This window comes from Rhinatrema bivittatum, chromosome 7 (genome assembly GCF_901001135.1).
Source record: "Rhinatrema bivittatum chromosome 7, aRhiBiv1.1, whole genome shotgun sequence".
NCBI classification, from domain to species: Eukaryota; Metazoa; Chordata; class Amphibia; order Gymnophiona; family Rhinatrematidae; genus Rhinatrema; species Rhinatrema bivittatum.
This window is the reverse complement of record NC_042621.1, coordinates 133182591-133194958: the sequence shown is the minus strand read 5'-3', so window position 1 is coordinate 133194958 and position 12368 is coordinate 133182591. Positions and strand designations below refer to the sequence as shown.

General features: G+C 45.9%; 1 protein-coding gene across 13 annotated transcripts in view; it reads right to left on the bottom strand.

Annotated features, from left to right (window-relative positions):
* The window catches only part of SORBS1 (sorbin and SH3 domain containing 1), a 376150-nt gene that overhangs the window by 101251 nt on the left and 262531 nt on the right, over positions 1 to 12368 (bottom strand). For 10 of the 13 annotated variants that reach the window (XR_003857784.1, XR_003857781.1, XR_003857787.1 and 7 more), the window contains 3 exons: positions 3003 to 3086; positions 1357 to 1422; positions 568 to 660 (listed from right to left, as the gene is read on the bottom strand). The exons of 1 other annotated variant lie outside the window; for it this stretch is intronic. Coding sequence is in view for 3 of the 12 variants with exons in the window: in XM_029609160.1 (XP_029465020.1) it covers positions 568 to 660; positions 1357 to 1422; positions 3003 to 3086 (243 nt within the window). In the remaining 9 variants the exon portion in view is untranslated. The remainder of the gene's footprint in view (positions 1 to 567; positions 661 to 1356; positions 1423 to 3002; positions 3087 to 12368) is intronic. 2 more of the 13 variants (XR_003857785.1, XR_003857786.1) reach the window with 2 other exon arrangements.

Sequence of the window (12368 nt, the reverse complement as noted above, 5' to 3'; positions counted from 1 at the left end):
ACCGACGCCAGTAAACCCGGGGGCCGTTTTCATTACTGGCAGACAAGCAGCCACGGCGGGTCGCGCAAGCAACCCTAGCGCCTCCTCCCTAGCGCGACCCCCTAATTTAAATATTGCATGGCGCCTCCCCCCCCCCCCCCCCCCTTCGGGGCACCACGCAGGCGCTGACTGTCCTGCGCCCGCTTTCTACGCACCTCTATTGCATCGGCCCCAATGAATTGGCAGGGAACAGCAGAATGCTTCTGTGCTGTGGAAGCAAGGGCGGGGTCTGGAAAACACATCGTTAAGAACTAAGCGCAGAGGTCTTGGATGATGAAATGCCAGCCAGGAATTTAAGATGATTCCCAGAGATTATGCATGCAGGGGAGAGAGAGAGCGAGCACCTTAGCATCATTCCACGCAAACAGTTCATAGCAAGGATACCCACAAAAAGGTGGACCGCTTTCTCGGCCGCTGCTGGGGTAATATTTGGTGGCACGGCAAGTCACTAAGGCCCCTTTTAAAAGCTATCAAGTCCCACCCAGCGGAAAGCAGCAGCATAAAGAGAGAAGGAAACATCTTTCATACCCTTTTATCTGCTGCTCTATAGCGCTCCTCCATGTTTTCTAAATCTTTCTCTAACACACTCTGGTAGAGGTAGAGATCTCTTTCTAGCTCAGTCTGTTTAGAGAAGAAGAAGAGGAAGAAGGGGGAAATTGGTTTGGGTTAGGAGAAAGAATGCTAATATCTAAAGTGCCTTTTCAAGGCAAGACACGACAGATGAGAGACAACAATTCATTGGAGATTAGCCATTTTCAAAATAGCACACGACAGGCAAAGATAATGTCAGGTATTACATTATTAAAGGAGATTAATACACAGCAGGCAACCCCACATTAAGCTTTCTTGTTGATCGGTGAGAAGACCCTTGAATTTGTTATTTCGGCATTTATACGGTGCTCTAAAGCAGGGCAATTTACAACACATTACATGCACATAATAATGACTTCCTGCCCTGGAGAGCTTACAATCTAGTCATATACCTGAGGTAATGGGAGATAAACATAACTTATCCAAGGTTATGACGAATGTCAGTGGCAGAAGCAGAATTTGAACTCCTGCCCCCAACCCTGTTCCTCTTCAAACCACTGGGCCTCCCACTTAATAAATTAATTTAAAGGCTAAATGAGTGAACCCCCCTTGAGTGACGCCGATAAACCTGGGCTATTTTCATATAACGAAAAGCTGAAATAGCTCCTTAACACAAACGTCTGTTTAATTTGCAGAAGCCACTGTGACTCAGCTACACACAAAACATTAAAAAGTTGCAAACAAATTAGATGCTGTAGAAGACACTTAAAAAAGAGGCTAAATTACCTTCCTATCCTCTACAGTAAGGATAGAGCAATCTCCAGGAGTATAGTCCCATATCTTTTTTGGAGGCTAATGGAAAGTAAAAGGAGGAAACGAACAGATGAACATAAAGAGAGAGAAGGGCTAGCGGAGGAGAGAGGGGGAACACAAACAGCTGGCATTAATGCTCAGAAGAAAATCAAGGAAGGACATTTCTGCTGGCAGAAACCCCAGAAGAAAGTGAATAAAAGGGACCCCCCCCATGCGGGACTCGCTGCACTGGGGAAGCATTTTACCAGGAGGAGCTTTCATGCTGAGCAATCTCCGGAGCAGCCGAAGCAAACTAAAACCAGTAAGAAAAAAGGATACATGGGCTTGCAGGGAAGGACTTTAAAGGGAGACATGAAGGAGGCCTGTGATGCAGAGAAGTTTTAGAATGAATACCTACCACATGGATGAATGGCTGTTATGTCCACGGTGGCAGAGGAGGGCAGTGAGAAGACATTATTTGTTTGGCTTTGGACTTCACTTCCTGCCACAGTGAGCTCCAGCTATGGAACAGGCTCAGTTCTTGGGGCAATGCAGTTAACAGGCGGGTACTGACAGAAACTACCCTCTTATCAATGATTTAATTAGTCAACCCTCAATGCTCGGTTGTGTCCATGACAGGGCATTTTGCTGTATGCAAAATGACAGAAACGGGTCTCTCCGCTTCCAGATAAACGGTATTACAGCTCATCTCCCATCAAGAAAGACATACAGTGTTTCATCTTCAATACAAAGCAAAGAAGACAGCTCCACAGCCAATAAATTTCCCGTCCGCCCAATTGCCAGGACATTCAAGGTCAACAATCTGCCTTGCTACCTTGCCCCTTGAAATACTCTTTCAGTAACTTTACCTTGCTGCCCACCCCCTAAGATACTTGAAACAAGCAACTTTTCCTTCCTACCCACCCTGCAATACTGTTTGTATTAATTCCCCCTCTACCCACTAGATGAGAGACAGCCCACAATCCTGCATTATTACCCACCTCCAAGAAACAATCAGTAACCCGGCCCTGCTCCCCATATCCTGAGATGCTTATGCTCGATGACCCTTCACTACTACCTTATATACAAGGAATTCATGACTGTTACCCCCTTTCTCTTGCTATCCACCTCACAAGACATAAACGTATAGACACCAGAGGGAGAGGAATGATCTCAGACAGCTGCAGTGTTATCCACAACCAGGTTATTGTGTTACTCCAAACATCAAATACAGAGGAGTAAGCTCAGCTGATGAAAGCATTACTCACAACCAGGTTACTGTCCTGCGTTACTACACACATTAGCAAGAGAGGAGTAACCTCATCCGATAGCACCGCCCACAACCAGGTTACTGCATTGGGTTATTACAAATACCAGACAGAGGGGCGTAAGCTCAGCTGGCAGCATTATGCCGAAGCATATTACTGCACAAAGTTACTATAAATCAGACAGTGGGGAGTAGCCCGAGCAGGCAGCGTCATTATCATCACACAGTGACAGAGGGGTCATCTCGGCTGACCACAGTACTGCTCTCGGTCTCATTACTGCAGGGTGCTACTGCAGTCCTCAGACAGAGGTCAGTAATCTCAGCTGGAAGCGGCAAGGCACGATGCAGTTCACAGAACAGTTCTCCGACTTACCGGTTTCCCAAACTCCAGCTCGGAAAAGAACTTATACCAAGGCTCATTCTTTAAATCTAGCTCTTCTGGACTTACATCTCGATGCTAAAGGGGCAGCGACAGAGGAATGGAAGAAAGAGAAGTTTATGTGAAGATTAAGACAGAAAGAGGCTGTTACAGGTGCAGCTTCTTGTGTCAATAATTTCTCAGCAAGGGCCGCAAACAGGTCTGTCTGTGAGCTTCTCCACAGTGAATACTCGTCACATGTATTTGCATACCCATGGTCTAAGAACAGGACTAATTTGCTTAGCTTAATTACCTTGAAAAATAAGACCTGTTTGCAGCTCTTCCAGATCACAGTTGTGAACTGCTGATCTAGGCACTGAATTTCTGACAGCATTTTGTAGTTTTTTTTATCCTGTACAATAATGTGGCTCCTTAAAAGATAAGCGCTGCCTTTTTAGGGTTAGAATACTCTTTGCTTTATTGGTCCCAGACAAATAGGATATTTTAGAAGCTGTTGACCTATTCCCTCTGTATGACTGCAGACAAATCTGATTAACAAATATAAGGTGCTTTGAAAGCTTGTGATACAATGTCATCTGAGTCTAAATGTCTTTTGTTGCTCCAATAAATATTACAACCTTCAAGGCATCCCACTTTTTGGGATAAATTAATGTAAGGCATGTCATTGGAAACACATCACTACATCTGTAACAGGGAGTGTGCATCAGAAATAGGACATAGAGGGAAAGCTGAATCCCTGACAAAACGAGAAACAAGACAATACTGAACAGAAACACTTTTACAAGACAAACAGAAAGACCAGATACTGCCTTCTCAATCCCAGGAAATACTGAGAGGCAATGGATACATTTTCAAAGACATCTAGCAGATATGGAAAATTTACTAGGCCTTAGTGTCTAAATCTAGCCAACTCAAGGGTGAGTAGTGTTAGGTTGGGGAAAGAAGTTAGCTGGCTAATACTAATTTTCAGTGCTAGCTGGCTAATTTAGCTGATAAAACTTGGGTGCAGGGATAGTTGGCTTAAATGTAGCCATTATCCCTGTACAAAAAGCCAGCGAACCACCCCCTCCATCCTGCCTGATCTAAAAATAAAGAGTCTGCCCCAACAGCCTTTATTCTCCTCTGCCAGGTAACGTCTTTGCACTTCCCCTAATATCTGCCAGGGTGTAGACACTGTGTAGGTCTCACCTGCAACTGCATGAATGCCATTCTCCTGGCAACCACCCACCCATCAACTGGGTTCCACTTGCTTTTGGACGATTACCCTGCCTGCAAGGCTATTCCCTGTGGATTTTTCTGGGGATACTGTGGCTCCACAAACCTGGGGTCCCACAGTTCCCTGAGAAGTCCTCACAACCACTCATTCAAAATACTAATATCACCCAGCTTCTCACTTACCTGGGATTCAATCAGTCTCAAGCACAGCAGTAATAAAGTAATGAGTTTATTATTAAAAGAACAGTGAACAAAAAATATATTGCATAAATCTGCATTGCAGCAAGCAGAGAAATAGGAACATAAGAACATAAGAAAAAGGGATTACATAAAATTCCTTATTTCCTATTGAAGTTAACCACAGAACTAAGCACTGCTCTATCTTAGTTAACAGAAAATTTCAGTAACTTTGCAGGACCAATCCCATCTTGTTTCCAGTTGCAGTCAACTGTCTGTCACACTTACGGACAGACTATTGAGACAGCAACCGTGACATTAACTGGCTCTGCTAAGATTAAGCCCAAGCCCTTCCATTGCCACCTGCTGTCCAGTATAAAGAGTTTCAAATGTCTTCAAACTACTGATTTGCCACATCTTCCCACCTGCTCAACCTTGAATAAAAAATGTCTGCCCTGAAAGCTGTCCCTGTTCTACTCACCCGATCTCCAAATCAAAGTCCTCACAAGTGCCATCAGCTTCACCAATCCACCCACCTGAAATTTATTTACACTTTTATTTTACCATTAATATCATAATTTAGTTCTGTTCCACTGTTTCTTAATTTTAAAAAATATATTTCATTATTGTTTATCTTGGAGATGTAGGTAATCATACCTGATGATCTTAAAGTAGCTAAACAGGTAGATAAGGCAATGGCAAGAGCCAGAAAATGCTTGGCCACACAGGGAGAGAAATGGTCAGCAGAAAAAACACAAGGTGCTATTGCCCCTGTATAAGTCCCTGGTAAGATCTCATTTTGAATACAGTATACAATTCTGGAGATCTCAGCTTCAAAAGGATATAAATCATGTTGCTGACAGCAATGCTGGAAGCTTACAATTGTAGCTTGCTCCCAGAGGCCACGGGCCTTTTGGAAGATGTCGCAAGGTGCGATGGTTCCTGCTGGGGTTACAGATGGAGGCTGCAGAATAGGAGAAAGCTCAGAAGTCACACATATTTTCAGAATCCAGGTGGGGGGATGCTCTAAGGTCTCGCAACTAAGATTTAATGGTAAAAAGTGAAAAGTAATGCATTTAGGATGCAAAAACCCAAGGGAAAGGTAAGTATTGGAGGTAAAATTCTTCTAGGCACAAAGGAAGAGAGGGATCTAGGGGTAATTGTATCTGAGAATCTTAAAGTGGTCCAACAGGTGGATAAAGTAACGGTAAAAGCCAGAAAGATGCTTGGCTACATAGGGAGAGGAATGGTCAGCAGAAAAAGGGGGTGATATTGCCCCTGTATAGATCCCTGGTGAGACCTCACTTGGAATACTGTATACAATTCTGGAGATCGCACCTTCAAAAGGATATAAAACAGGGTGGAGTTGGTCCAGAGGGTGGCTACTAAAATGCTCAGTGGTCTTCGTTCTAAAGCATATGGGGGTAGACTTAAAAATCTAAACATGTATACCCTAGAGGAAAGGTGAGATAGAGGAGATATGACAGACACATTGAAATATCTCAAAGGTTTCCATGCACAGGAGGTGAGCCTTTTTCAATGGAAAGGAGGCTCTAGAACGAGGGATCATGAGATGACGTTGAAAGGGGTAGAGTCAAGAGTAATCTTAGGAAATATTTCTTTACAGAGAAGGTAGTGAATGTGTAGAACAGCCTCCCAATGGAAGTGGTGGAGACAAAAACAATACCTGAATTCAAGAAAGCATGGGACAAATACAGGGGATCTCTAAGGAAGTGATGAGAATTATAATGCTAAATTAATTGGACAGATGGGCAGACTGGCTGAATCATGTGGTCTTTTTCTGCTGTCATGTTTCTATGACTCTATAATGCTCAAGCTAATAGGCCCACAACTTTCTTTTAAAAGCTTTGGGGAGGGTGAGGGGAGCTGGGTAGGGGAGTGTGAGGTATGAGGCCTATAGGCCTGCAAGGATTTTGTTTTCTTTTTCTGTCACTTAACCGGATATGTTTCAATCTAGAAATGCAGGACAGATGATGTAGTGATGAGCCTGTGTGTACTGCTGATCAGACTCCAATACCCAATGATTCTAGTCAGTGCTCTTGCAGGGGAAGGGGTTGTGAGGCCATGACAACAATGAAAGTGAGGATTACATGAGGTGTGTAACAGAAAGGTGTGTTTGCCAAAGGTCCTAATTGTGCTGTTCTTTACAGATAGGACAGCAGTCAGTGTATGGTGACTAAAGAGTATGCATATGGCAACAGGTTTGTTTTTTTTACATTTTGACACATGCTAGCCTTCTCTTTTCCAAGTTCAATAAACCCAACTTCTTCAACCTATCCTTGTAGATTCTATTATTTCGGCCTCTAATTATTTTTGTTACTGTCCTCTAGACTTTCTTTAATCTCTTCACATCTTTTTTGTATGTGGTACTTCTTCTGGTATATAGTATATATGTGCATTTCAGCTTTTCAGGGTCAAATCTGTAAGCCATTGGATTGGTTCAGTAGTAGCATGATTCATGGTTTGATGTTAATAGTTTGCAAAGTGATGCACTGTCTGGTTTGGGTGACTACAATCATACTTTGAACCGTCCTTGAATTTCCATTTGTGGAGAAGACGTGCACAGCACTCAGCCAAGGTTCTAAAATGATTTATGGAGTACCAAAACTTTCTGGGGAGAACATAAGAAATTGCCATACTAGGTCAGATGAAGGGTCAATCATGCCCAGCATTCTGCTTCCAACAGTGGCCAATCCAGGCTATAAGTACCTGGCAAGTACTCAAACACTAATTAGATCCCAAGTTACTGATGACAGTAATAGCAGTGGCTATTCCCTAAATCAACTTGATTAATAGCAGTTAATAGACTTCTCCCTCCAAGAACTTATCCAAACCTTTTTTAGACCCAGCTACACCAACTGCCCTAACCACATCCTCTGGCAACAAATTGCAGAGCTTAATTGTACGTTGAATGAAAGAATTTTCTCTGATTAGTTTTAAAAGTGCTACTTGCTAACTTCATGGAGTGCCCCTAGTCCTAGTATTATTTGAAATAGTAAATAACCAATTCACATCTACCCGTTCTAGATCTCTCATGATTTTAAAGATCTCTATCGTATCCCACCTCAGCCATCTCTTCTCCAAGCTGAACAGACCTAACCTCTTTAGCCTTTATTCCTAGCGGTGCTGTTCCATCCCCTTTATAATTTTGGTCTCCCTTCTTTGTACCTTCTCCATTGCAACTATATCTTTTTTGAGCTGCGACGACTAGAATTGTGCACAGTATTCAAGGTGTGGAGAAGGTGCGATACAGAGCATTTATGACATTTGCCACTTTATTCACCATTCCCTTCCTAATAATTCTAACATTCTGTTTGTTTTTTTGATCACCATAGCAGAATGAGCTGACGATTTCAAAGTATTATCTAGGTGTCATAGTGGATTATTTTTCCTGGGTGGTAGCTCCTAATATGGAACCTAACATCGTGTAACTACAGCATGGGTTATTTTTCCCTATATGCAACACCCTGCACTTGTCCACATTAAATTTCATCTGCCATTTGGATGCCCAATCTTCCAGTCTCACAGGGTCCTCCTGCAATTTATCTCAATCTGCTTGTGATTTAACTACTCTGAATAATTTTGTATCATCTGCAGATTTGATTACCTCGCTCATCGTATTCCTTTCCAGATCATTTATAAATATATTGAAAAGCACCAGTCCAAGTACATATCCCTGAGGTACTCCACTGTTTACCCTTTTCCACTGAGAAAATAGACCATTTAATCCTACTCTGTTTCTTGTCTTTTAACCAGTTTGTAATCCACGAAAGGACACCGCCTCCTATCCCATGACTTTTTAGTTCTCTTAGAAGCCTCTCATGAGGGACTTTGTCAAACACCTTCTGAAAATCCAAATACACTACATCTACCGGTTCACCTTTATCCATGTTTATTAATCTTTCAAAAGAAGTGAAACAGATTTGTGAGGCAAGACTTGCCTTGGGGAAATTCATGCTGACTGTGTTTCACTAAACCATGTCTTTCCATATGCTCTGTGATTTTGATCTTTAGAAAAGTTTCCACCATTTTTCCTGACACTGAAGTCAGGTTCACTGGTCTATAGTTTTTCTGGATCACCCGAGGTGAATTTTAATATCTACGTCCATGTGCACACGTGCACGCCGATTTTATAACATGCACATGTTTATGCACACATGTTATAAAATCGACTGCCCGCGCGTACATGTGTGCACGATTTAATATTGATTGATGCACGCATGTGCACACGAATGCCGTCTTGCACGCGTAAGTGGGGGATTTTTAATAGATGTCCGCGCGACGCATTAAGGATTTATTTCCCTGTTCCCTCCCAGTTTGCCCCAGTAAAGGAGCGGACTTCCCAAACCCCCTACTTATGTTGCCTCCCTTTTACCCTACTAGCCCCGACCCCTAAAACCCCTCTTACCCTAATTTTTTTTATTTCTGTACTTTCATGCAGTCCGTAGCAGAAGTAATTTACGCGGTTGTGGGATCCCGGCACGCGCTTGTGCGAGACACTGATTTCATGGCGCTGTCCCGGCCTGCCCATACCCTGCCCCTTTTGCTCAAAACCTTTGTAATGCACGAATCGGGAGTTACGCACATAGCCGCTGGCCTTTTAAAATCCAAATGGCACGCGCGCTTCCAAGTCACGCGCATATCTCCCAGCTTGGCCACATCAAGGTTTTGAAAATCTACTTGTATGTCGATTTCTTGTGGTATACTCAATGCGGTCTTTGGGAACATTAGTAGAATTTCAAAGTTGCATGATAATGGCCAACAATGGGATGTAGCTTGCTTCTTGTTTTGCTTCCAAATTGGGTTATGAGACATATTCAGGAGGATTAATGTAGAGATTACTTACCTGATAATCTTGTTTTCCTTACTGTATGCAGATGGACTCAAAACAAGTGGGTATAGCGTGCTCGTGCTAGCAGTTGGAGACGGATCTGACGTCAGCACGGGTACATATACCCCCACAGGAAGTGAAGCAATTCAGTAACCTTCCTTGCAAAGCTGTCACAGCTCCATGAGTACTGACCGATCGATTAATTAAACAGGATTACCCTGACCTGTTGATAGTAGCTGGAGACCGCTAGGATTCTCAACCGGAAGGCATCAACACCCGGCAGGGTGGATGCCCTAGTTAATAAAACATGGCTTACCTTGAGCCTGTGAAATCCCATGAAATATTGGCAGCCGGGCGGGATGCTGAGTCCATCTGCATACACTAAGGAAAACGAGATTATCAGGTAAGTAATCTCTACATTTCCTAGCGTGTAGCAGATGGACTCAAAACAAGTGGGATGTACAAAAGCTACTCCTGGACTGGGCGGGAGGCTGCCCAAGGTCCGTGTAGGATTGCCCTCGCAAATGCTGTGTCCTCCCTGGCCTGGACATCCAGACGGTAAAATCTGGAGAAGGTATGGAGGGAGGACCACGTTGCCGCTTTACATATCTCAGCAGGCGACAGCATCCTTGTTTCTGCCCAAGAGGCCGCTTGCGCTCTGGTAGAGTGGGCCTTGACCTGTAGAGGCGGAGGTTTACCCGCGTCTACGTAGGCTGCCTTGATAACTTCTTTGACCCAGCGGGCGATAGTTGCCCTTGAGGCCGCTTCCCCTTGCTTCTTCCCGCTGTGTAGAACGAACAGATGGTCCGTCTTTTGTATTGCTTCGGACACTTCCAGGTATCTGGGCAGTAGCCTGCCTATGTCGAGATGGCGTAGAACTCGACCTTCTTCTGAATTCTTCAAATCGTCTGTGGTAGGTAAGGAGATGGTTTGGTTGAGGTGGAAGTGCGACACTACTTTGAGTAAGAAGGAAGGAACTGTGCGAAGATGGATGGCTTCTGGCGTGATTCGGAGAAACAGATCACGGCAAGACAGTGCTTGTAGCTCGGAGACATGGCGCGTGGAGCAAACAGCCAGCAGGAACACCATCTTCAAGGTTAACAAACGGAGGGACAGGCCTCGAAGTGGACGGAAGGCGTGTCCCGCTAGAAAGTCCAAAACTAGGTTGAGGTTCCACAGAGGTATGGGCCACTTCAGTGGCGGCCGAATGTGTTTGACTCCTTTCAGGAAACGTGAAACATCTGGGTGTGTGGCAATGCTATTGCCGTCACTCCGTGGATCGTAGCAGGAAAGTGCTGCCACTTGGACCTTGATGGAATTGAGGAACAGACCCTTCTGAAGACCATCTTGCAGGAAGTCCAAAATGATAGGAATCTTAGCGGCATGAGGATTGGCGCTATGAGCTTCGCACCAAGCTTCAAATACTCTCCAGATCCTTATATAAGCTAGCGATGTGGAGAACTTGCATGCTCTGAGGAGCGTATCTATTACCGGTCCCGAATATCCTCGGGTCTTCAGTCTAGCCCTCTCAATGGCCAGACCGTAAGAGAGAATTGAGCCGGATCCTCGTGAAGTATGGGACCTTGGCGCAGCAGGTCCCTGTGCGGAGGCAGGGGTAGTGGAGTCCCCGCCAGCAATCTTCTCATGTCTGCGTACTAGGGTCTTCTTGGCCAGTCCGGGGCCACTAGAAGAACTAGGTCTTTGTGCCGCTGAATCCTGTGTATAATGGCACCCAGCAGGGGCCATGGCGGAAAAGCCTACAGCAGAATCCCCTGGGGCCATGGTTGCACCAGTGCATCGATCCCCTGAGACCGAGGATCCCGCCTGCAGCTGAAATATCTGGGTACTTGAGCGTTGGACCTGTCCGCTAGGAGGTCCATGCCCGGGGTCCCCCACTGATTCACAATCATCTGGAACGCCGTGGGTGACAGTTGCCAATCCCCGGGATGTAGACTTTCTCTGCTGAGGAAGTCCGCCGCGGCGTTGTCCTTCCCGGCGATGTGGACGGCGGAGATGTCCTGGAGATTCGCTTCTGCCCAAGTCATCAGGGGAGCTATTTCCAGTGATACTTGTTGGCTTTCGGTTCCGCCCTGTCGGTTGATGTATGCCACCATGGTGGCGTTGTCTGACATCACTCTGACTGCTCTGTGTCGTAGTCTGGGGGCAAGTCGCAGGCACGCTAGCCTGACTGCCCGTGCCTCTAGTCGGTTGATGTTCCATCCAGACTCTTCTCTGCTCCTTCACCCTTAGGCGGTGAGTCCTTCGCAATGTGTGCCCCAGCCACTCAGGCTGGCGTCTGTTGTAAGCAGGGTCCAGGTTGGAGCGGACATCCTGGACCCCCGGCTCCTGTGGCATTGCTGCAGCCACCATCGCAGCTGATTCCGTACCCTGGCTGGCAGAGGGAAGTGTACGGTGTAAGTTTGTGATCGTGGGCTCCACCTGGATAGGAGTGCGCATTGTAACGGCCTCATATGCGCCCGTGCCCATGGTATCACCTCCAGAGTGGATGCTTTAAGGTAATGGCGGGCAGGCAGACGAAATGGTGGCCTACTCAACTGACCGCCCCAGAGGCACACTCTGCTTCTCCTCGGAGACCAAGTAGTAAATATATATATATACGCCTTACCTTGTCTTCGGCGCTTCCCGGCTGCAACCCGGGCGGTCTCCGGCTGCGGGGGGGGAGAGGGGGTTACCTTCACCGCCACGCTCGAGGAGGTGCACCCGCTGCCTCTAGGTCACGCCCGAACTCGTCTCGCTAGGGGGCCAAGTCCACGCCGGGACAGAGGCTGCCTCTAGGCCGCGCCCGAGCCCTGCTCGCTCGGGGGCAGGTCCCTGCCGCACGTCGGCCACCGGACCGAGACTCTTACCTCCGAGGGACCACGAAAATCACCTCGGGAAACTCAACCAGGGGAGGGACCGCCTGGTATCACCGCAGGAATGCGGGGCTCGTCGTCAATAGATAACGTCTAGTGAATTTAGTAGTTAGAATTTGGAAGAATGCTCAGCGAGTGTGAAGGAGCTCCAAACTGCTTTGGAGACGGAAATTACTGAATTGCTTCACTTCCTGTGGGGGTATATGTACCCGTGCTGACGTCAGATCCGTCTCCAACTGCTAG